At 48.9% G+C, this 23137-nt stretch overlaps 7 protein-coding genes across 7 annotated transcripts; 2 read left to right on the top strand and 5 right to left on the bottom strand.

Moving 5' to 3' along the window:
• The first annotated feature begins 204 nt into the window (after positions 1 to 204).
• On the top strand, positions 205 to 3296 carry C8Q69DRAFT_473914 (putative clathrin-coated vesiclec protein). Its single transcript, XM_028631086.1, has 7 exons — positions 205 to 403; positions 532 to 661; positions 727 to 851; positions 906 to 1186; positions 1238 to 2205; positions 2269 to 2643; positions 2754 to 3296. Exons 1-7 carry the CDS (start codon positions 381 to 383, stop codon positions 2919 to 2921), a joined length of 2070 nt encoding a protein of 689 aa, XP_028483179.1. The 5' UTR covers positions 205 to 380; the 3' UTR covers positions 2922 to 3296.
• C8Q69DRAFT_473912 (kinesin family protein) lies at positions 3297 to 6097 on the bottom strand. Its single transcript, XM_028631085.1, has 6 exons — positions 5611 to 6097; positions 5285 to 5554; positions 4681 to 5176; positions 4501 to 4628; positions 3865 to 4447; positions 3297 to 3805 (listed from the first exon to the last, which is right to left on the bottom strand). The coding sequence occupies exons 1-6, from the start codon at positions 5989 to 5991 to the stop codon at positions 3456 to 3458; spliced, it is 2208 nt and encodes a 735-aa protein (XP_028483178.1). The 5' UTR covers positions 5992 to 6097; the 3' UTR covers positions 3297 to 3455.
• An 814-nt stretch (positions 6098 to 6911) lies between these two features.
• Positions 6912 to 12493, bottom strand: C8Q69DRAFT_405332 (hypothetical protein; the record flags this gene model as incomplete). The annotated part of the gene is made up of 10 exons (XM_028628072.1): positions 6912 to 7690; positions 7740 to 8046; positions 8574 to 8955; positions 9005 to 9184; positions 9242 to 9430; positions 9482 to 9660; positions 9715 to 10117; positions 10181 to 10913; positions 10967 to 11704; positions 11767 to 12493. 10 exons carry the CDS (start codon positions 12491 to 12493, stop codon positions 6912 to 6914), a joined length of 4617 nt encoding a protein of 1538 aa, XP_028483177.1.
• A 967-nt stretch (positions 12494 to 13460) lies between these two features.
• On the bottom strand, positions 13461 to 15486 carry C8Q69DRAFT_473904 (poly polymerase and DNA-ligase Zn-finger region-domain-containing protein). Its single transcript, XM_028631084.1, has 5 exons — positions 15071 to 15486; positions 14718 to 14853; positions 14494 to 14659; positions 14361 to 14435; positions 13461 to 14305 (listed from the first exon to the last, which is right to left on the bottom strand). Exons 1-5 carry the CDS (start codon positions 15087 to 15089, stop codon positions 13856 to 13858), a joined length of 846 nt encoding a protein of 281 aa, XP_028483176.1. The 5' UTR covers positions 15090 to 15486; the 3' UTR covers positions 13461 to 13855.
• Positions 15487 to 15535: 49 nt separating this feature from the next.
• Positions 15536 to 19696, bottom strand: C8Q69DRAFT_473902 (ubiquitin-conjugating enzyme). Its single transcript, XM_028631083.1, has 6 exons — positions 19337 to 19696; positions 19209 to 19268; positions 19144 to 19158; positions 18991 to 19083; positions 16270 to 18940; positions 15536 to 16214 (listed from the first exon to the last, which is right to left on the bottom strand). Exons 1-6 carry the CDS (start codon positions 19391 to 19393, stop codon positions 15817 to 15819), a joined length of 3294 nt encoding a protein of 1097 aa, XP_028483175.1. The 5' UTR covers positions 19394 to 19696; the 3' UTR covers positions 15536 to 15816.
• C8Q69DRAFT_473900 (hypothetical protein) lies at positions 19697 to 20818 on the top strand. The gene has a single exon (XM_028631082.1). The coding sequence runs from the start codon at positions 20136 to 20138 to the stop codon at positions 20742 to 20744; it is 609 nt and encodes a 202-aa protein (XP_028483174.1). The 5' UTR covers positions 19697 to 20135; the 3' UTR covers positions 20745 to 20818.
• On the bottom strand, positions 20819 to 23027 carry C8Q69DRAFT_473897 (putative t-complex protein 1 gamma subunit). The gene is made up of 6 exons (XM_028631081.1): positions 22769 to 23027; positions 22633 to 22699; positions 22372 to 22580; positions 21729 to 22319; positions 21038 to 21675; positions 20819 to 20988 (listed from the first exon to the last, which is right to left on the bottom strand). The coding sequence occupies exons 1-6, from the start codon at positions 22791 to 22793 to the stop codon at positions 20899 to 20901; spliced, it is 1620 nt and encodes a 539-aa protein (XP_028483173.1). The 5' UTR covers positions 22794 to 23027; the 3' UTR covers positions 20819 to 20898.
• Positions 23028 to 23137: the final 110 nt, after the last annotated feature.

The raw sequence follows: 23137 nt of genomic DNA, 5'->3' as shown, positions 1-23137 counted from the left end.
ACTTCTTAATGTCCGGCGCGTCCTGATCGGGAGATGGAGCCAGCAGCGCTTGGACCAAGGGCCACGCCGTCCCGTGTGCGTCAGGTATTGGTAATACTGAAATTACCTGACATAGATATTGCTTTTTCTGCTGTTAAACTGGTATATCAACTGTTCCCGTACTGTCATTTCGGTAGTTTACTCTACTGCAGTACTCCGCCGCTCCACCAGCTTCAAGCTCACTAACTACTGATCTAGTATAACTGCCAGCTAAACAATAATCTCCCCGGCGCTGCAGCACTTCCAATCTATCTATCGGAGTCTGTCTCGTTCAACCTCCACCATCCCTCCCATCTGATCTCCAACTAACTGCGCAGTCCATCTGCGCTCCTGCCAGCGCCATGGTCGCGCCCGCTGTCCCTGAGTACGTGTTTCTTCCTCAGGCAGAGTTCCCCTACTCCCCCATCGATCCCAAGGCCCTATCGAGCGAACTAGTTGTCGCATCTACATTCCCACGTGGCGCATGTACGCTAATGGGATTGCATTCACTAGGATAATCGAGGATGACGATATTTTCGCCGCCGTCGATGCTCGCACGGAGTCGCTTCAGAACCTGAGGGAATTGGGCCCGCCCGATCTTGTGTACTTGGTGAAGCAACCGAAGACCAATTCAACTCGTCAGGTGGGCCTCCGTTGTATATGGGATGCGCAGGATAATTGATAACTGACCGTATGGTGCATTATCAGACAGGAGTCTATCACCATGTTACTGGCGTTGATGCCTCATCGTCCGCAAGTCTAGCTGCCTACGTCAACACCTTGACCTTCTCGCCATTGGATAAGACACACAAGGTTGTTTCAGGAATTTACTGGTCAGACTGCCGTCCAAAGGAAAGAAAAGGGTCAATTAGTTGACAGTCATACAGTTGCTACAATGCATTCTCACACCTCGACATGCGGGTGGAGGTCAAAATCCCCGGTAGTCTGGAGAGTTACTGCATCGATGAGCGAGGAGACAAACGTGTGGCCACGGATGCTCTCTGGCTCGAGACATTCCTGTGCGGAGTTCTGCGAGCATACCTGTATGCCGATGATGGAAGCGGTGATACTATCAAGAAGATCGTTGGCGTCCGCCGGTTCAATCCTGTCACCAACACGGAAATGGAACACAAGTTTCTGGACGCTGCTGAAAGACTATTTTTTATGGGTTTGTAGTTCTGCCTTTGACTCTGGTAGCTCGAGACTGACGATAGTCCAGGGAGACAATTGAGCTCCGATCCTGAAACGCAGGTGCCTAACACCGTGAGCAACCACCTCACGTCGGGCCTCCTTAAATATATCCATACCACTGGCCGTTACACGTCAGGAATCAACTTGTTTGAGAAGCTTCGCACGCGTGACGTCGAGGTCTCATCCCTGCTGGCACGGGTGTTGATCTCGTCGGACGAGGAAGTGCAGGCGGTCCGACTGATGCATGACGCGCTCCAGGATGTACCCATGGACTATGCTTTGCTCGACTGTCAGGCTGCTTTCTGTCTGAGCAAAGGAGAGGGAGAGATGGCGTTAGAATGTGCAAAGCGCAGCGTCACCGCTGCTCCCAGCGAGTTCAGCACCTGGGCGCGGTTGGCCGAGGTTTATGTGAGCCTCGAACAGTGGGACTTGGCTCTTTTGACATTGAACTCGTGCCCCATGTTCACTTATCAGGACAAGGATGCTCCACGGATGCCTCCGCCGTCTCGAGTCATGTTGCCTATACTCGCTGAAAGCGTTCTGGATGAGATTGATGAGGGTCAGCCGAAGCAGGGAGAGCCACACGATTTCGTTCACCCCTCGTTGAGGAAACTTCATGCCGCCACTTATCAGGGAACCTTCCTTAAGGCCTACAATCTGTTGACCAAGATTGCGGCCGCAATCGGTTGGGACCAACTGTTGAAGATCCGGAGCGACGTGTTTGTCATGGAAGAAGAATATCGTGTTGAACGTCAGCATGTGCCGAAGCCTGGCCACTCTCGGAATGCTAGCACTATCGGTTTGCGCAACTCTGAGAGTGAAGACCGGCCCGTGAATGGCAACGGTGCCGAGAACGGTGATGGATCAGAATCCAAAGACGAGCTGGCAGATGAGAAGACAAACGGAAACGGCGAGGTTAACCAAACTGAGCAAACCTCTATCGAGAGACCAGAGCAGACCATGGCTTCGGAGGTTGTAAAGTCCGGAAATGAAGACGTGAGTGCAGGATTAGATGTTCCTGGAGTCTTAACCATTTCGATACTAATGTGAAGATACTAGCATGACCCATCGCATTCATCGTATACACAGTTCAAGAACAAGCGTCTCTGCGAACGCTGGCTCGACAATCTCTTCATGGTCCTCTACGAGGACCTGCGCATTTACACTATTTGGCGAACAGAGATGGCGCAATCACGCCAGCAGGCCATTGATTACAAGAAAACAGCCACAGAGTGGGAGATCCTGGGTGAGCTCGCCGAACGTCTGCACCACTTTGATGAGGCGGTTGAAGCGTATCGCCACTGTCTATCCATTCGATTCTCACCCAAGGCGATGCACGGTCTCCTGAAGCTATACGAGCAGAAGAACGACACGAGAGGCATGTTGGGTGCGCTTATCAGGTTGATTGCTTGGCAATATCGCTGGTACTCAGAGGTAAGCATCCACGCTGTATTAAATTACATGCCATGGTCTTTAGTGGATCATGAGACCAAAGACTGGAGATGTCCTAGATTTATAGGAAGCTAGTACTGACAGACATTCAGTTCTCTCCCGAGCTCCTGTATTTGATCCGCAAACTTATCGAGGAAGAAGGCGCCGTCAAAGTTCGCAGTATCGTCCAGGCAACCAATCTCCCACAGCCTGTTCTCGACCTCACCCACCACTACTGTCAGCTGTGTGCGATGTTCCGAAGCAGCGGAAGTGACGGTTAGACATGGAGCGCAGTAGCATCAACCCCTTCATCCACCCGCTGATACGTATACGTCCTTCACATAGAAGGTGATCTGAAATCATTTTATAAACAGATCATGTTGCGTTGAAGTGGGAGTGCAGTGCAAGGGAAACGAAAAGAATCAAAAAAGGAAACGCTACTGAGATCCGATTCTCAGAGGGTTTGAGGAAAGTGTGTCAGAGGACATCGATAAGTAGTAGCAGCACTACGCTGTAGCGGGTGGCTTTCTTTATACTCGTATTATACCATACCTGATACAAATACCACTACAGCATGTATTTAATTTCTCTTTTTGCTTGTACTAGGGTTTCATTTCAAACAGGAGCACAATAACGTCATGCTATTACAATAGTGATCTCCTACCAAATTATGTTGTCACTGAAATAATAAACGCCTTATCCATCCAAGCATGTCCAGGGGAATAGTGAAAGAGGAGGTAATCAAGGAGCACCAAACATCAAACGCGAGAAACACGAAAACATGGAAATGTGTGTAAAGGTACAGGGTGGATACATCATATCTCGTCTTCAGGCGCAAAATCCCACTTCCGAGTGGTCATCTTTCTTTGCTTCCTGGCCGGTGGCTTTTTTGCCGATACAGGGGCGCTATTTTCGGACAATTTCAAATGGTCCAGCCCACGGAGAGCATTCTCAATGTCAGCATCGCTGCTTCGCAAGCTGTGGCTGGATGCACTTTCTGTGCTAGGTATGGTGTTTTTCTTGGATTTCGACTTCTTCGGAGATTGAGTTGGAGAGCGGTTCATCAGCTCTCGTTCCAAAGCGGCGATTTTTGCGCGGAGACTGTCGTTCTCGCGCTCCAGTTCATCGATCTTCTCATCCTTCGATGGTTCTGGATCTTCGTAGACTAGGGGAAAGACTTGTAAGAAACGGAGATTGACTCTCGTGGGGGAAGATAGTGCTTACTCTTAACTTCTCTCGAGATCAATTCGATCTTCTTATCGATATGCTGGTCATGACGACCAACCTGTTCATCCCATGCGAGCTGCCACCGTCTTCTTTCCTCTTCCATGCGTTCGTCCATCTCTACCCAGCATTCTTCACGCACATCCTGCTCGATCACGAGGCATCTCTCTTCAGCGGCCCTCAGCTTCATTTCAACTTCTTGTCGTGCGATTTCTTCCTCTGCGAGCTTCACTGCCAGAGTCTCGCATTCATTCGTTATGCGTACTATCTCCTGAGCGGCATTTTCCAATTCCTCGATAGAAATGGACTGCGGACTTGTCCTTCCACTGGACCCTTTACCGCCTGTTGAACCAGAGAGGATAGTGCTTGCGACAGAGGGAACGCGGGGCACAGCAACTTCCCTAGCTAAGGCCGAGTACCGGAGAATTTGTGACATGGCATTGAAGTCTCCCATGGGATCAGCTGTCACGATCATGACACCCTTCTGGGGATACCGCTGAGTTGATGTGGCATTATTCGATGGAAACGAGTTAGAAAACAGGAGTTCTGTAAGCTTGCATTGTCTGAAAGGTACAAGAGCAGTCTAGTCATAATTAGTTCATGCCGCTGATCCTGCAATATGGCTTGTAGACTTACCTTGTTACCCTCCTGGATATCACTCTGCATCTGCAGACATTGTCCAAGGTACATCAGACTTTCGTTGATCTTGCCACCCTCTGCCAAAGTAGCTCCGGCAGTCTTTGCTGCTCTCGCTCTTTCAGACCCTATGATCATCATTAGCTGTAGTGCCAGGCGCTTCGGTCTTGAGATTCTCACCAGCTAAGTCCACGACGGTCAATGTATTCCCTGCCCATGTTTCTTCACCGTATCTCTTTCCTCGTATTTTTCTCTTGACCTCCAAGCAAAAGAAGCCATGACTTCGAGAGCTCACGCTGTTACTCCCAGTTCCGGCCACTCTTCGCTCGGTGAGGCCTGTTTCAAGGACCATGAGGGCCTCTTCGTAGGTGCTACAAACAATCTTTCGCAATCCGGCCACTACCTTACGGTCGGGAGACGCTCCGGTAGGCTTGAAAAGCAGAGGACGTCTCTTGTCTTTCTGGTTTGCACCCAGCCGCGTGATTGGTCCACCGGGCATGGGAGATAACAGGTCAAATATGCGGTCATTGTAGACTTCGTACATTGACACAATCACGACATGTTCTGATTTCGGATCCATATCGATGCCCAGGTCGCTGACATCAGGCAGTTGCGGGAGTGCGCTGGGCCGCTGTGGCATATGACGACGAGAAATGCTGCATAGAGATATCGTATCCTTTAAAGATCCAAATTGTGAATTAGCCTATTTTCCGGGAACATTGCGCAACTGCGAGTCTACGGACGCAGCGCTTGGGTTCCAATGAGAATGTGAGGGGCTCCATACCGTCATAGGCGTCTGAGCTCTGGACATGGGTGTTTGGGCTCTCGAATTTCTTCCACGTTCACCGTTTGGGTCTCCGTATATGCTTTCAAGGAAGGCCGCTGCGGAAAAGAGTTGTGCTTCAGAGGCGTCGGTCGCAGCTAGCGACGAAAGGAGGACAGGGTCTACTTGAGCATCTGCATTGCGGATGGTGGGACCTAGAGATCGAAAAAGGACATCGAGCATCATCTGGGTCATGCCTCTCTGAGTCTTCGATCCAAGGATAGTATGACTCTGTTATATAACTTATGTGAGCTTTGTTTGAGAGAGTCATGATTTCATAGTCTGACCTTCCCACTTCCTGAGCATCCCAGAGTAGCCACTAGGCCGTCTCTACCCTCACGCAGCACTCCCTTAATAAGAGACACCATTCCGGCGCCTTTGAAAAGGTCCAGTTGCGATGCATTTTCCTCGAAGACTTTCGTAAAGGCGAACTTTTCCACCGCACGCTTTCTCGAATCGCTTGGAGGTTGCAACGTGATATGCGTAGGAGCGGCTGCTTCAGCAGATGCGTTCTCGCTTCCACTAGCTGCAGGATGAATCTCAGGAGGCTCAACATTCAAGTAACGCTCTCCTGAGGCACCATGCTGCTGAGAAACTGGCGGACGCAGGCGAAGATAGACTTGAAATAGCGATGTTTGTCCCTGCGGTTGCTTCGATGGGGGATTCATGGCGATGAGATTTCAAGTCCCGGTGTGCATTTGATCCGAAAGGAATAAAATTCGTCAGTAATAGGAAGGGAAATTATACGTCTCTCGTGCTAGATGTGAAATTAAGGCATCGATGATGTCGGAGCTTCAAATGTCAGTTCTGGCGGAGACGATATGGCTTTTCTCGATCGGGTAAAGCGCCGTCGTCCGGGCAACGCCGTCGATAATCGACTACAGCCGTTGTCCGTTGTAACTTGTAGTTATGTGAGTGTGACAGTCGGGGGGTGCAGTTATATTTTTTAAATTTATTCAATCGCAGAAATGAAGCCAATTTCCAGGCTCGCTGGGAGTTCCCCGTACAGTGCGGAGAACTTTCGGAATATGCTGTATGCAAATGTGAGCATGCTACGCATTATTTATATAGTCGATTCTACTCAACTAATAGTTGACTATACATCTCACATTAGTAACTTACTACGGCACTACACTACAGGGATTCGGCTGCTACTATGTAAAACTTTAGTGCCAATTCTTCCAATTTCAAGGGCGAGGCTGGTAAGGTAAAAAAATCCCCTACCCGTATCTCTCTCACTAGTACGAGGTCACTAGGCAGAAACATGAAGAAAACAATAGTAAAAGAAAAATGCTGAGATGGTGTCCTAGCAGGCCCCCCGAATACAGCATGAGAAAAGAAATACGGCCAGACCCTGTGGGAAGGATCCTTGCCGGGAAATTGAAGACTCCGCGTGCATAGTTGAACAAAAAGAGACAACATGAAGTACAAATTGGACCGAATATTTCGTTACAATATTTGGTCGCAGCCTGCAACCTTTTTTTTTTGGCCGATTGCAACAACAGGGAGGAAAGATCAAAACGGGATAGAGTAGAGAAATAAAACCCGGACACAGCGGTACTAGTGAGATGAGCGAAGAGTGGCACAGTTAGGCACGCACGCGACGACTTCGCATCCAGCGAAGAAAGTCTTCTTCAGGAGCCAGGTTTTTCTCGTAGGATGACGTACTCGCGACTTCCTCCACATTGATCACTTCTGGAACAGCTTCTATCGATTCGCACTCTGGACAAAACTCGAATGCGGTTGCTGGGTAAGGATGAGAACTGGCAGAGCACCTGGTGATATCACCGGACTCGCATTCTCTCCATCCTTTCTCCATGGTTCGCGTTTGTTCCATGAAGATGTGACCCGGGTTTGACTTGGCCAGGAAAGAAGTTCTGAGTGATTCTGCCTGCTGCTTGTACAAGCCGGCGGAGCGAGGATACTTTTCACACAAGTCCAGGATCCTGCTCACAGATTTCTCCATATCAAGAGAATTGCAAGTAATGTCGTCGACACTTCCAGCGCGCTGGACGAGACATTGGAAGCTGAGCTGAAGGAGTCGAAGCTCAACCTCAAGACAGGGTAGCTTTTTGGAGCTGCACTTGGAAATCGAATGTTCAATGTTCTCTATATTCTCTCGGCCGTGTATGAACACTGTGCGAGCAAGAGTACGAGCGAGGATTTCTGTTTGATAAGATGGATCCTCAAGAGTATCGAGGAATTTTGATACTTCCAAAACATCTTTCAAGAATATGTGGCGGACCCTGCCAAAGAGTAACTCGAAGCGTGTTTTAAATTGCATATTGAATGGAACGAATTCTGGCGAATTTTTGAGCATTTCGCTCAGACGTTCGATGTTCTCTTCAATAGGGATAACCAGTTGTTCTGTACTAGAGTTAGAAAATATCCGATCTGTTTTCGAAATGGTAAATACCTCGTATCGCAATGATCTGTTCCTGAACTTCCCTAAGAGCTTGGTATCTTTGAGAAATCAATTGCCTATTCGCCCCATCTGATAAAGGACTTGGTCGGAGCCCCATTTTCAGAAGGGGAAAGTTGTTTCGAAGCGTAATCTCGTGATAGGATAAGCGCTTTCCAATGATACCTATGTGTCCTCCGATCCTTGCAATAAGCTTCTTCGTTTCCTCCAGGAGCTTTGGGACCCCAGAAATCATGGCGTAAGCTGGAATGTCATGGATCTCTGCGCCACAGTCGGGACATGTCATATTGCAATTCTTCAGCTTGCGACTGTCGATAAAAGAAACAAATCCGTATCTGTCAATTTCGTATGCGCCAGTTATTCCAACGTGGCGATCGAGTGTCTCGGACTCAAAGCAATGACCACATGGCAGAGTAATAACGGGGCTGCTAGGACGATGACCAGTCTTGCATTCAGTGCAGACTGGTCTCGACTTGTCGGAGCAGGACACAGGAATACTATGGCCGCATTCCTGCAGTTGGAACTCATACTTTCGGCAGGATGGGAAGCAGCTAGACAGGCAGCATAGTACTGCAGTGTCTTCTTGATGAATGCAAGTCGGGGTTAAGATTTGTGTACACGGATCACAGGGATCACTGCATTTCTTCTCACATCTGCCGTGGAGGCAGCGTTTCCCGCATGGTTCTTGACAGGGCGGACAAGGATTGGTACCATGGCACCTAAGACTTGTCAGATTCTATAACCAAGGGGGGAATAATATAAGGACCCGAGGACTTACTCGACGCTGCACCTGTGGGTGCAAGACAGCTCTTTTCCGCATTTACTTACGCACGGGGGATGACCTGACTCCTGGCACCTCGCACATTTGCCTCTACAGACGTGACCACAGGCAAGCAAGGATTTGCAATCTTCGCTGCAGAAAAGTTCTTTATCCTTGTCGTCGCACTTGACAGACAGTGTATGTCCACACTTTAGGCTGGTCTGGCTGACTATCACGTCACACTGCAAGGTCGCGCCCCAGTAGTCCTTGTCGCATGTCACAACACCGATATGGCCGCAGTCAAGTTCAGTAGTTGCTTGTTTATGGGTACAGCTGCCACAGTCTTCACCACAGCGCTTTTGACAAGGGTGTCCGCACTCGGGATGGGTCTTGTTGCAAACCTCTGTGCACTTGACTTGCCCGGTTCCATGAAACTCGGAAGGGTGGCATCTGTTGCACAATTTAGCATTTTTAAATACTCAGCAGTGGGTTTACTAACTTTTCGCTGCATGAATGTCCGCAAGGCAATCTCCCCCCGCAAATCGCTTCGCATAGTGGAATTTTGTCGAAGTCAGAAGGTTCCTTGATTTCAAAGACAGTGTCGCAATGTTTCATCTCACGAGAGCACGGAGTGACTGCTAGGGAAGGACCAAATCGTGCTGATTCTTTAAATATTTTTCTTGATGATACATTAGCCAAGACCCTCAGAGCTGAATGATTGATAAGGAATACTTACATGATACTATTCCACATCGGCACGACCTCCAAGCACTGGGAGTTCCCAAAGATAAAGAATCCATCACGAGCCCTGCTGCAGGCGACATTGATCCGATTATCGGTTCTCATAAAACCTGGAGAGTTTTCAGCATTGCTGCGCACAGTCGTAAGAATAATTATCTTTGCTTCCTCTCCTTGGAAGTTATCTCTGATAGGAATTAGCGACGTAAAATATAATTAACTGAGGAGGTATGCTCACATGGTTGAGACACGAAGCATGTCGAGCATATCAACATCGACGCGGTCATTCTTTTCGAGGTCTTCTTCATCAAGTAAGCCACCGTCGACCAAAGACTCTTTGTCTTTGTCGCTCAAATAAAGGTTGGTCATCCCATGCAAGCATTTGACCAACTCGGCAAGTTGTCCGTTGTAAGGGGTCTGCAGTTGTTAGAAATAAAACGTCCGATGAATTGTAAGATAACTCACTAGAACTGCTATGTCGCCACGTGCATAGGAGTTGGTGTTTATCAAATATCGAACGAGACCGTACACCATCTGGACTTCAAAATTGTTGCAGAAAGACTTTGTAGCCCCCGAAGCTGCAGGGGCTTTGCTCTCTGGATAGCGGTGGTCGAACCAGTAAGCTCGGTGTGATAAGCCTCCGATATTTGCATGCGAATGCGTACTGGGGTGGTCTGTGAGGGCAGGATACAAAGTCCTCCGAACCAGAGCCGAGATATCAGGGTGCATTCTGCGTTGAACATTAAGCTGAGCATATGGAAGCTTCCTGATCCCGGAATCATCAGACATGAGCCTTTCGAAAAGTGACTCATCCAGCCGATACTGACTTCCCGCCTTGGTCTCAAGAGACAGGCTACGCTCGTCAATTTGAGGTCTGTATTGTCAATCATTAGCTCAAGCTGCTTGATTTTCCGGTTGATTCCGCTCTGGACTTTACCTTAGCTGTAAAGGATCACCAATAAAAACCGCATGTTCCAATGATTGAAACAGCGTACAGAGTGTGTGAGCCTCCATGACTTCACCTGCCTCCTCACAGATGACAACTTTCAAATCTAGTTGCTTGAGGAGATCCCATTTCGATGCACACGCAGTAGTCGTCATACCGATGACCTTCTGTTTTAGAAGACAGCGTACGTCTGTCGATTGTCGATTGAGCTCAAGCTGGCGAACAGCGTCCTGATGCTCAAAATGTATTCTGAGGATTTCCCTTGATATAGCCTTCTGGTCTATCTCCTTTGCCCATTTCGAAATCAAGGCCTTGCGCTCAGCAAGAGAGAGTTTCCAAATATTTTCTTCCCCTGCAGTTTGGCTATTATCGTACGCCCTGGAAACGATCTCACGTAGGACAGATCCGATAATCTTAGCGTTATCGATGGACTTCATGCCGTCGGGGTCGTTCTGACCTAAGAATGCCGAAAATTCTTGCGCCAAGCTCTCATCGAAGACCTTCAGGTCTCCGCCAGCACTCCAGAAGACATATGGGAACCCCGAAGCTCTTTTAGCAAGTCCAGATTTGTGAAGTCTGTCTCCAGGTGTGGGAGTAATAACCAACTGCTTGAGTATGTGATGATATCGTTTATTGGCTTTGAGGTGCTCCGCAACTGTGAACCACCCAATCCTGTCAGGATTGCTGACGGAGTCACAGATGTCCATACCATCAGCTGAGAGACCTATATTTGTGTCAGTCACTTTGCACAATTACTCAATGTGTAGCTCAACTCACGCCTAACATCGTGTAGAATCTTCGACACGTCTTTTTGTTCTTTCTCTGTCCTCGCTGTTGATCTTGCGAGTGACTTGAGATTGTATTTTGCGGTCCAGTCTTCTTTACTGCCGGTTCCTATGCGTGCAACGTCGGTGACACCATGGTCGATGAGATCCTTCAGAAAGCTGTCCAGCGCATGATTTGTCATACACACCACCAGTATCGGCTTCTCCCCAGATTCTCCGGCTGCCAGGATTGCCTTGGTGAGGGCGACACCCAGGAAGCTCTTTCCAGTTCCAGGGGGCCCTTGTACAAAAGCGAGTTCATTACTAAAGCTCTCTACAAAAGCAGAGGCCTGTCCCTCGTCAAGTGTCGTTTCGGACTTCACAATATCCAGGAACCGCTTTTTATCCCTGACAAGGTTTCGAAGAGAATATTTGGGAAATGCTGTCGCTGCTTCGCTCTTCGCTTTGAGAGAATTGCAGTCAAGCACGGAGGTAGATCTGCATGCGTAACAGGGTGGGAGTGGGCCAAGGTTCTCTTCATCTGCATTGCGAGGGGCGAAATAGCGTGTTAACCCGAGATCATCGCCCGAAAGTTCTTGCATTCTTTTCAATATGGGATAGAAACCGTTGAGGAGGTGCTTAGGAAATTCAACCAAGACAAAGCGCCCTGATCGAAGCTTTTGAGAATAGAGAAGCATTCTTGTTATATCCTCTTCGCAGTCCTTTTGAGCGAAGAGAAGCTGGACCGCAGCTGTTAGGCGAAGCAGATTAGCAATCTCGTCTTCGTAGGAAATGTGGTATTGAAAGACTCACCTCTCACTCCATTCCCTCCTCTTGATTCCATTGACTCCGTGCACTGCGGGAGAAGAACCTCGAAAAATGTAGTCGACAGACTCACGTCGTCGTCGTCGAGGCCCACAACTGCCATCAACATGCCCTTTTCGAATCGACCACTCCTGAACATCTTGCGTCCCCTCATAGGCTTCGGACAGTTATAGCTGAACTGTAAGAAGAGACCCTTACGGTCGTCAAAGCGGAGATCTTCAAGTTCTGCTCCCCAGTACATGTAGTAACGGTTTCCTGCTTGCGTCTCTTGGCAAGGGTCGTACTCCTGAGGCGGAACTTCCATCGCACAAAGCTTTTGCGCAGCAGCGTAGACGCAATCCTTCAATCTCTCAATATTGTCATGGCGAAGTTGACGGAAGAGCGTGTCGATAAGCCTCTCGGGACCACGTTCAAGGAAATGTGGCTTGTTGAAGTTTTTGTGAGGCATGTAAGGAGGTCTCATACAAAGGACCTCGTCGGTGGTTGGCAAAATCCGTATGTCTTTGATGCTGGCAAAGTCATTGTCGTGCCTAGCTCCAGCAGAGGAAAGAGTTCCAGGGCCGTCACTATCAAAACACTGGCCGTTCTTTGGAACTGGCCTTGGCGCGAAAGATAGATAGTTCGGTGAACTAGCCACAGCTCGAGTTCTCGATAGGCCGTTTGAGCAGCCAATATCAAGCGTGGAGGGCTCGTGCGCATGGATTTTAGTCTCCATGATGAGCCCAAACGTTTTTGATAAGATTGAAGAAAAGAGGCAGAAGTCTGAAGAGAATGATGACGGGGATGAAGAAGTTGTCTCAAACAGTGATCAGCGACAATACAGATCGACGTACGCTCACTGGCAAGACGAATACAGGAAGATAAAGCCGACAGATCGGAGATTAGATCAGGAATGAAGCAATCGAGTAAGCCCTGAAGCCGTGGGCTTCTGCTCTCAGGGGTCGGCCGTAGCTTCCCGGAGGAATCCAGGAACTACTAGCTAGACAGCCTTAACCGAGGCAGAGCGTCGTGGAGTTCAATTGGTCAAAATGTCAGCAGTTTTGAAGATGGAATGAAATGACGAAGATATAGCGTTCTGTGTGAAGGTTGAGGTACGATTGAAGAAGGGGGGAGGTGGTGAGGAGGAGATCAGAAGAGCGAGAACAGGAGAAGAGGGAGCAGACACTGTACTAGCAGCACCACATGAGGAACACAACCAATATTCTCTGGCTGGGAAACAATAAAAGGAGGGGGCTGGTGTTGAGCAAACAAAGAGCGTTGTAGGTGGACATGCTGTTGTTGTAGGTCATGTGAGAATTGTAGTGAATTTGCTCTAAAACAACGACAAGGTCGCCTCCAGTCAGCCATATACTCAGAGGTGCTTCCTGCGGAAGAAATAGAAGTTCTGGGACATTAAGTCCGATAAGTATTTGATCCCTCAGTTATCATCCAAGAACTTAGAATGGGATAATTAATGGGACAGCTCACAGTTACCATTGCAATTCTCATTCAGGGGCTTCTATCGCAAGGAGAATGGTATGCAACAAAAGCAGCATGCGGCAAACACAGAAGAAGGCAATAAAATTGTAACCTCGAGAATCTATAAGTAGGAAGGGACTACTATTGGACGTTTTCTATGTATTCTGAGGTGGCAAGGATATATTCCTGCAAGCAGCAAGCGAGAGTATCAAATACCACCAGACCCAGAATTGTATTGGCAGTTCCTACTGTAGGTCTCGCTCTATCGACTAATCAAAGACAAGACATGTTTAACTATTTGTTCCATTCTTTAATTGACCCATCTACCGTACATGATACTGTAATGAGACAAACGTCTTCGGAGATGAGCGCTAAAAACATGCTTGCGCCACATGAACAAATAAGCAACCTAACTAGGTAAATAAAACAAGGAATCTCTTTCGAATTCCACGAATCGAAAAATTATTAGGCGCCCACATCTACTGAGGTATCAGAGGCATGCCGATAGAGATAGACCGTGACCAGACGGCCGTGGCTGCAAGAGCGGAAGTGAAATTGCTCGATGTATCCATCATGTTCGAGGAGCCAACTGCTCGTATCGAATACCATGGGGACACACTTAGGCGGATGCCTTCTTTCTTCCGCGTGTAGACTTTTTCTCGGATGGTTCTTTGTCGGCCTCCTGGTCTTGAGTAGGAGCAGCTTTCTTACGGCCGCGCTTGGGCTTTTCCTCAACTGCCACCGACTCTTCAGCGGCAGCTGATTTGCGGCCTTTCTTGGATGGCCTTGGATCAGGATTCTCGGCAGCTGCAGTTTCAGCATCAGCATCAGCATCAGCCAGCTTTCTCTTCCCGCCTTTCGCAGCGGGTTTTGCCTCCTTTTCAGTCTTCTTCTCTGCGGAGGCAGCTGACTTTGCTGGGCGACCTCTCTTCTTAACTGGCGCTTCTTCCTCGGAACCAGCAGATTCGATGTTAGCCTTTGCGGCTGCAGTCTCCTTCTTGGCCTTCGCGCCAGCACGGCCTTTTTTGGCTGCCGGTGCCTCCTCTTCCGCATCGCTCTTCGAGCCATTCTTCGTCTCCGTCAGAATGATAGGACCATATTGAGCGAAGGAATCAATCACTTACTTCCTTGGCAGAAGCCTTTTTCTTGGTAGCTTTAGCACGGTAACCATGCTTTCCAGGACGGTTCATCTCCACATCCTGTGATATTATTGTCAGTGGACAAATACAGCAAACGGGACGAGTTTAATCCCCTTACCCCTTTCCAGTCAGAATCAGATATATGGCCTTGCTCAATGGCCTCGCGAACCTTGGCTTGGTTCTCCTCAGAAATCTCTTCAAAGCCATCGATGGCGCTATAATCTCCGTCTGCCTCGTCCAAGATTTCTTTGAGGCCCGCAACGATCTTTGGAGTCACGCAGCCCCTAGAGAATCTGTTATTACACAAAAACAGCAAGGGTTCTCACTGACTTCAAGACTTACCAGTGTCTCCAGAAGAAACTCTGGAACTTCTCAGTATCGACCCAGGTGCCGAGGCGAAATTCACCCTTGGCAATTTTGATCTTTTGGTCCTTGCATTCCTTGTTTTGGCATCCGGCACGACCAGTCGATGCCTCCTCTAGAGTAGCGTTAGCTCATGAAAGCAGGTCATACAATTGTTGCAATTTCATTTCCACGCTCTCTGCATTGGACCAATGGGCAAAAGAGTTGATTGTTCCAGACGAAACGCTGTTCAAGTGAATTTTCCAAAAGAGACAGAGAGCAAGACATAAGGTAACTCAATATAGTACAAATGTATGTATAAAGGAAAGGAACGGCTAGTCTGAATTGCATACCTAGACGATAGGTACCCATCTTTGCTTTGGGCGGACGAGACACAACGACGCGTTGATTCTCGCGTGTACTTTCGAATTGATGGCTCTGCTCTCGAACAGAGAAAAATCCTATTACAATAACCAATTAAGCCTGATAATTGCTATTAGATCTCCCAGAAAACTGGAACAAGAACCGTGGACGATGGATAAAAAGTGTCCCGTGGTTACGCCTAGGGAGGTTGTTTGCGGTTGACGAAAGGCGGGCATCGCTTCTTAAGTGCTGCGCTGGCCACGGAAAGCCTAAAAGACCAGTCCCGCAGGCGCTGACACGTTTTTCCTAAACAACCCTGCCACGAGAACATTTAAAGAGGAGAAATAATAAAAGAGAGTCCTCTTGAACATATTACATCGATACTTGTACTTTGCGAAAATAATACATTGTTAAGGGATGGTGGGCTTCCTACATTTCTCCATGGATGTTGCGGGCGCATACGAATGACAAAACCAATTGCACCTAACTACTGATTACCGTTATCCATATTATCGCAGTCCTTGTAGTTAGAAAATCCATCGAGTGATGGCAGAGATTCTAATTGTACCAAAATGAAGTAAGGCTCAAGTCAACAGAGGGCAGAACGTTCATTCAGGGTCGTCGCAGAAAGTTATACTAATGGTGCGGTATCGTCAAAAAATAGCCCATGCCAATAAGAGAAGACTCGGCCTCATTAAAAATATGGCTCCAATTGGTTGAAACATAACTGAAGCTATCATGGTTGATTTGATATTTCCACCGCAGCAGCTAGAATCCTTTGCAGCGTCGTGACATGTTTCCGAAGCATGACTACAGCCCCGAGACTCAGACGGGATACAAAGGGCGAGGCCGCATTATCCTTCGTTACAGCCTTATCTGAGTTATAATTGTAATGGTCGATCATGGAATTGCCTTCCGAGATAACCTGTTTCAGCAATTCGGGGCGCCGGGATCCGTCACCTTCAGCTGGGCCTGGAAGATAATGCCAAACTAGAACATCTTCAAAGCTAGGAACCGGATTTTCTAGGGCATATTTGATGAAAGTTCGAGTCATGACGAATGCCCTCTCTGTGTATTGGGTCGCTTCCACCCGACTGTCTCCTTCAGATGCGAAGGCCTCGAATCCTGCTTCATCTAAACTAGTCATCAGTATAGATCCAAGAACGGTGTCTGTTTCATTCAAACGTACTGTAGAAAGGATCTCTGACTAATACCAGACCCATGATGGAAACCAGTATTTGAAGGACGGTAGACCTGGTAGGGGACCAATTCTCATCTGGATTCTTTGGTGGCCAAGTCCCGAGAATGCTGAGACAAATTTTTCCATCCTCATAGAGATTAGGATTTATCCGGCCCATATTATTCGTCCACGAGTGGAAAAACGTCGCTGGAGGCGAGATGGGGAAGTGTTCATCAAAATGGAAGTCGATAACAAAAGGAGCATGCTCATAAGGTGTGCCTTGAGGACCAATAATGAGAACTCGGAGGAGATCAATCCTCGATTCCCAGGTGCGCGCAAAGATACCCTCTGGTAAAGAAGTCCCAAGAATCTCATATTCCTTGCGAATACGGCGAAGTCTCTGAGCTCTAGCATCAGGGCCAGGTTTGCCAAGAAAATGATGATCAGACGGGGGCGAAACTTCCAAAATAGCGAAACTAGGCGGGCAAGACGTAGGCTGAGCAGAACCGACAATAGCAGGCTGACTGTCGTTGGAAGTCCGTTCCTCAACAGCGGGACCACGAATGTCTTCTGTTTCCTCGTTATCTGGCTGCTCTGCAACTGTGATCTCCGCAACTTCAGGGACAGTGAAAGCGTCATCGGTAATGTCATCATCAATTTCAGCGTCATTGTCCTCATCATTTTCCTCGTCATTTTCTTCCTCTTCTGTCTCCCACAGTCCATCATCGCTGTCCCCATCGAGCCGCTGACCGCCTTCGTACTCGATCATCTGAATGATAGTCCTGCCGTCAAGGCCGTAAAAGTCAAGGGCTCTGAGATCCAGTCCATCTAGTGCTTCGACTGACGGGCCGTTGCTAGGCTCCGCGTCCCCATCTAGTACCAACAGGATTTTTTCCAAGGGGACACGTACATCACGGCAATCCTGGAGAGCTCCCAAGCGTACCGTGATAGTGCCATCGAGATCAAGCGATATGATATGTCCGATCCAATCGTTAGGAGTGCTGAGAGGGAAGTCGTCCCTGCGTACACTGTGCCGTGCAGGCAGAGGGGTGGTATCAATCTCCGCAGAATCTCTGAACCATTCCTGCGTCAAAAGCACGTCCTTCAGGTGGTCAAGGTACATATTTGCTTGGCTGAAATTTGCCGGAAACAAATAACTGAAGAGGCAAGAACCAGCCCCTGCGGACGAAGGATTCGAAGGCGTTAGCGGAATGAGAGTTTCGTGAACTCGTTGCGGGGTCATCAAAACTATATCGCCTCTTGACTTCACCAGAACAGGGTGAGTAACTAGCTCGTACATGGAAACCTCTGTAATCTCGTCGCCTATTTCGCCTAGTACTGAGGTTGGCCGCAAGACATTGCCCTGATGAAGGAGTTCGACTTTCGGATCCCTGTACCAACGAACCGAAGCAATGCGCTCCTTGCTGTTGACAGTTTGTACGATTCCGATCTTCTTTGGGCGCAGCACTGTAGCGTTTGACTCGGACGTATGGAAATCGAGGGGTCCACGTGTACCACGGTTATTAGTCGCGTGAATCTCGATGGCATCTTTCAGCGAAACCATTTCCCCGGGCCATAGCTCGGTTTCAGGCACAGAGAACTTATGCAATTCAGTTGAAGGTTCCGTTGTGACGCTGAGGTCCTGCCATTGAACCGTAACTTCGGTCTTACAAGATACGATCTTGAATATATTAAGATCATATCCAAAGGACTGGTCTTTTGGAATACGATCGAACTGGCTGTACTTGACAGCAGCACCAGCGGGATCTCTAAAGCGGACCCTGTCTCCAACGGAGAGATAAGAATCAGATCTTACCGTACTGCGGGAACTGTTCCGCGGAAGCTTTCCTTCGTCGTACGTCACGGCCTGTCCATGTAGTGTGGAAGCTCTGATAACTTCACTCGACGGTCCAAAGGGCGAACAGCCCGCAGCAAAAATATTGGAGCATAGCCAATCCACGTGTATATCCATCGGTGGAGTGGCTATGACATGTCCTTCTGGCCGCACATTTTCATTCTCGTCGTAACCACCAGAAATCCAATGACCGCGCCTCAAGTTCTTATTTGACGTTAAGGCAAATTGGCCAGGATACAGTGTCTCTGAGGGCATCGACGTACACCAACGTCCTTCTCCAAGAGCGAATGAGCTCACTCCATCCGGATTTGAAGGCATAGAGACTATGGGTTTTGTCCCAAGAGAAATTGGCAACTCAATGACAGAAGGGTTGAGAGGCGAAACTAGGGTCCTGTTTGGGAGCATTAATACTACATCCCGATCGACCTGTTGTATGACCCCAAATTTTTGCCTGTATATGATATAGTCGCCTTCATGGAACTCGTCATAGTCCCGAAGCTCCTCTGAAGGAATATCGAAGAGTAGCGGTGGTGTGTCTTGTGCTTGAGTGTCCGACGGCTCGTCTGGGCGTTTGATGGCGTTCTCTGTGAAGCGGACTGCACCCCGCTCCCCCGTTTCTGGGTCTAACGGCCTGAAAGCTATAGGTTGCAGGGTACATTTTGTGGAAGCACTGATAACGGTGCCACTGACCGTATCTCTAGGATGTCTCTTGACTACATGGCCGATTTCCAGCGATCGATCGACAAGTTCGAGGTCATCTTCGTGTATCAGGGAACTTCCTTGTGTGGGTTCACTGAACACGACGTAAACATATCCCTTTGGAGGCTGGAACAACCTGTCAGCCACCGTCTCTGCGTGTGTTGAGTTACCCTCACTATTCCCGAGTTCAGAAATTCCAGCAACTGGTTCTCAGGCACCGGAGCATGAGACACTATCAGGTTTTCTTCCAGCGGTTCGTGAGTCTCGACCTTGAACACGTATCAATACAGGATGGACGATCGGAGGATGGAGGATAGCACAAGGCATACGTCGTAGTATGTTCTCTGGTGATATGTCAGATACCGCGCTCATATGAGTTCCCGTATCAGCTTACATCGACCATTCCAATCAGCGAGGGATCCGACTTCAAAAAGCAGATATCATCGGGATGGAGCTGTATAGAATTGAGAGTTAGCTGCACCGTCATATCAATTGTGTCAATAAGGCCGGGCTTCCACTGACCTTTCTGTCTGCCTGGGTTGCATGGGCAGAGGCAACTTCCGGGGATTCCATCGACATGGCTCACGCGGGGCAGAAGGGACCCAAAAGGAGTACTCAAACAATGGGGATAGACTCTCGGAGTCCTGAATTCCGGTTGAATAAAAGCATATAGGATCCGTTGTAGTTTACAACAGCCGAAAAGGTATATATATCAAACGAACGGAAGGGCAATTGCGGTGAGCTCCGCTAGAGATATCAATGGATCACAAGCAGTAACTGCCCACCGCGGTCTAGGCGTGACAAGTCGGGAGTTGTCTTACCTAAACCACGATGCAGATTGACTACAACGACACTAAGAACATGCAATCAAACACCAATGGATACCAGTTACATGGTCAAGGAGTAATTGTCCGAAGCTATAATGCAATAGAAGCTTCCCGGCAGCTGCGAGCCACTGCCATAGCTAGAGTAAACTAATAGATGATCTCTTCCATCGGGGAAGTCTGGCCCGCTTCCTACTCAAGTGATCCGCCGAACGCGGGTTTCTTCTACTTATCTCTCTCTCTCTGCGCGATCGCTTCTTCATTGCCAACTTCAACTCCTCGACTATTGCTCCACGTACTCGGGTCTTTCTTCACCACCAAGCTTATCCGATCCTCACAAAAAGACCCGGAGACAAGGTTCACTATTCCGGAAAGCTAGTCACGGAGCTACGTCAGCTTTTCGTCTCGCGTTTCGCGACAGCTGACACCTAAATTCTGAACCGCCTCCCCCACCGTCTTCTAGGCTTCTAGAAAAGCTGAATTCGTACTCTTCCAACATGTCAGAGTCCGTCCCCGAGTCTGTACCCACGAGCGCGGACCGGCGCAGCAAGCGACCGCTGAAGCGTCGCGCGCTCACGCCAGTCTCCGAACAGGCGACACAGATCGAATCTCTATTCAAGGATCCTACCAAAGATATCCAGATTCCTCCTCCAAAAAAGGAGAAGACAAGTGCTGCGCTCCCTCCACCACCGGAAATCGTCGCCAACGTACAGGGATCTTCGGCTGGTGCGGGGTCCGGCGAATTCCACGTCTACAAAGCCAGTCGCAGGAGGGAATATGAGCGGATGCGGTTGATGGAGGAGGAGGTGAAAAAGGAAAAGGCGGACGAGGAATTCGAAAGGAAGAGGGAGGAACAGAAGCGCAAGGACGAAGAAAAGACGGAGAAGAACAGAAAGAAGAGAGAAAAAAGGAAGGCCGGAAAGAATAAAAGGGGCGGTGCGAGCAACGGAGATGTCGAAATGAAGGTGGATAAGCCAGATGGCGGGCCTAGAGGACATACTGGGGAAGACAGAGGAGAGGACGAGGAAAGGCCCCAGCCTGCTGCCGATGGAGCAGAGGCAAGAGACTACGATGAACCAGGTGTAATAATTCATGAAGACGACTGAAGGTCGAATCGAACGGGAAGGATTTAATAATTAAGGTGGACCAAAACTGTACCAATACCGAGATACCCATTTATTGTTCATCTAGGATATTCATACAAAATGGATATGCATAATGCAGCGTTATAAGGCATTTTATTACCGACACATTTTTGGATTAATCGTCACCACCGCCGACGTTTCCACCGGCCTGCTGTGCCGATTTAGCACTGCAAATATCGTCGACACGAAGAAGGAGGCAGGCAGACTGTAAAGAGTGTTAGTCGAGTTCGAGTAATCAAAGTTAGTGGACTAACCTCTACAGCTGTCTTAATACTCTGCAGCTTGACAGCTTCGGGTTCCCAGACACCATATTCCTTCATATCCACGAGATTTCCAGTGTCGCCGTCCACACCCCACGTAGTGTTGCCCTCAACATGTTTGGCTCTCAGACGGGTGAGAACTCGAATAGGGCTGCCACCGGCATTCTGCACAAGCGTTCTAGGAATGACCTCCAGAGCGTCTGCAACGGCCTTGTAGGGCCATTGCTGGACTCCTTCAACGGATCTGGCCAGTTGGCTCAGCTTCACAGAAACGGCCATTTCGGTAGCACCTCCTCCGGGAGATAGTCGGGGGTGGAAAATAACATTCCGCGCGACAGACATAGCATCCTGAAGGTTACGCTCGATTTCGTTCAGGATATCTTTCGATGGTCCTCTCAGAAGGATCGTGCAGGCCTTGGGAGACTTGCATTTCCTGAGGAAGGTGAAGTACTCGTCGCCGATCTTCTCAATTTCAAATAGACCGCACTGCGTTCCGACGTCAGACTCCTGGAGGTCGTCCACCCTGTTCACAATAGTTGCACCAGTAGCACGGGCAATACGGTTGTTGTCCGTCTTTCTAACGCGGCGCAATGCTGTGACGTTGTTCTTGACGAGGAAGTGCTGGGCGAGATCTGTGGAGTTGACCGTTAGAAAATTCCAAGACAAAACTAGGAGATAGGCATACCTGATACTCCCTTCTCAGTGATAACCAGATCGGGCTTTAGTGCCAAAATAGCCTCACACATGCGCTTCACCTGCTCTTCCTCGATTTCCAGAATGCGGTTCCAGTCGTCTTCCTTGGTGATCTCAATGTTGGTCTGAGACTCTCCCTTCTTGTACTCCAACGGACAGTCGAGCAAGATGATCCTCGGGTTCTCTATTCTCCTCCTCATCTTGGGGTGCGTGATGTCTTTGTTGACCATCACACCATCAATAACCTCGCTGCTCTCAATCTCGCCACCAGGAATCTTTTCGACACGTGCGTATCTCTTGATATCAACTTCCTTCTTTCCGCCACCGGCGTCGAATGACACAGTTCTCACCGCCTTGAGTGCCAGACTGCACATGAGCTCCGACCATCTCGATACGAACTTCGTTCCAATGGACGATTGGATAAGGCTGTACATGGCCTTGTCATCGTCGATATCAACAGGAAGTGAAATCTCCTCCACGACAGCAAGGGCATCTGCGAGAGCACGCTTGAATGCGGATATGATGACGACCGGGTGGATGTTGCGTTCAAGCTGAGGGAGCGCCTGGGCGAGCATTTCTCCGGCTGTCGGGTTGTCAATAAAGGTTCTATGGAGATGCTAGACAGGCCACCATACCCAATATAATGACCGTAGTTGTTCCGTCACCAACCTCCTCGTCCTGCGTTCGGCTGAGTTCGATCATGCTCTTTGCGGCGGGGTGCGCAACCTCGATCTCTCGGAGAATGGCGTGGCCATCGTTCGTCAAGACAATACCACCCATAGGGTCCAGAAGCATCTTCAGCATTGCCTTCGGGCCCAGACACGATCGAATAATATCCGCGACGCTACAATGGTCAGGTCAGGGTCGAACGGCAAAAAAAATTCGGGTACACGCACGTCTTAGCAGCTGTGATGTTGGATAGCTGAGCTTTCCGGCCGACCTGTCTGTCCCCATTTTGGGTGTCTTGGGGTCTTGTTAGCTTTCTTGTCCACTGTTGCTCAAGCTCATATGGACAGCGCGGGGTGAACGTACTCATAACCACCACCGGTGCCTGCATGTTGGCGGTGTCGGTGCGGGGCTAAATTAGAAAGATGAAAAGTATACTAAACAAATGAGAAGGTAAATCCGAAATCTTTCAAGGTACCAAAGACGTCGGAGGTGAGATAACGACCACTACAGCTCGGTGTGTGGTGCTCTCGCGCGCGTCACTTGCTATCAAATTTCCAGTGAACCTCTTGAAGTGGGAGCGATGAGGTCCCCGACCACTAAACCATTTATGTACTAGCGCATATCCCACCCACTCAGGGGAGCTTCTCGAATCTCGACCTCGAATCGTCCTCCAGTATACGAGACGGAGCTATAATTGCAGAGAATTATTGTGTCAGTTCTTCTCCGGTATCA

Source organism: Paecilomyces variotii (assembly GCF_004022145.1).
Source record: "Paecilomyces variotii strain CBS 101075 chromosome Unknown C8Q69scaffold_9, whole genome shotgun sequence".
Taxonomy (NCBI): domain Eukaryota; kingdom Fungi; phylum Ascomycota; class Eurotiomycetes; order Eurotiales; family Thermoascaceae; genus Paecilomyces; species Paecilomyces variotii.
Note: the sequence above shows the minus strand (reverse complement) of the source record. Positions and strands in the feature narration are given on the sequence as shown.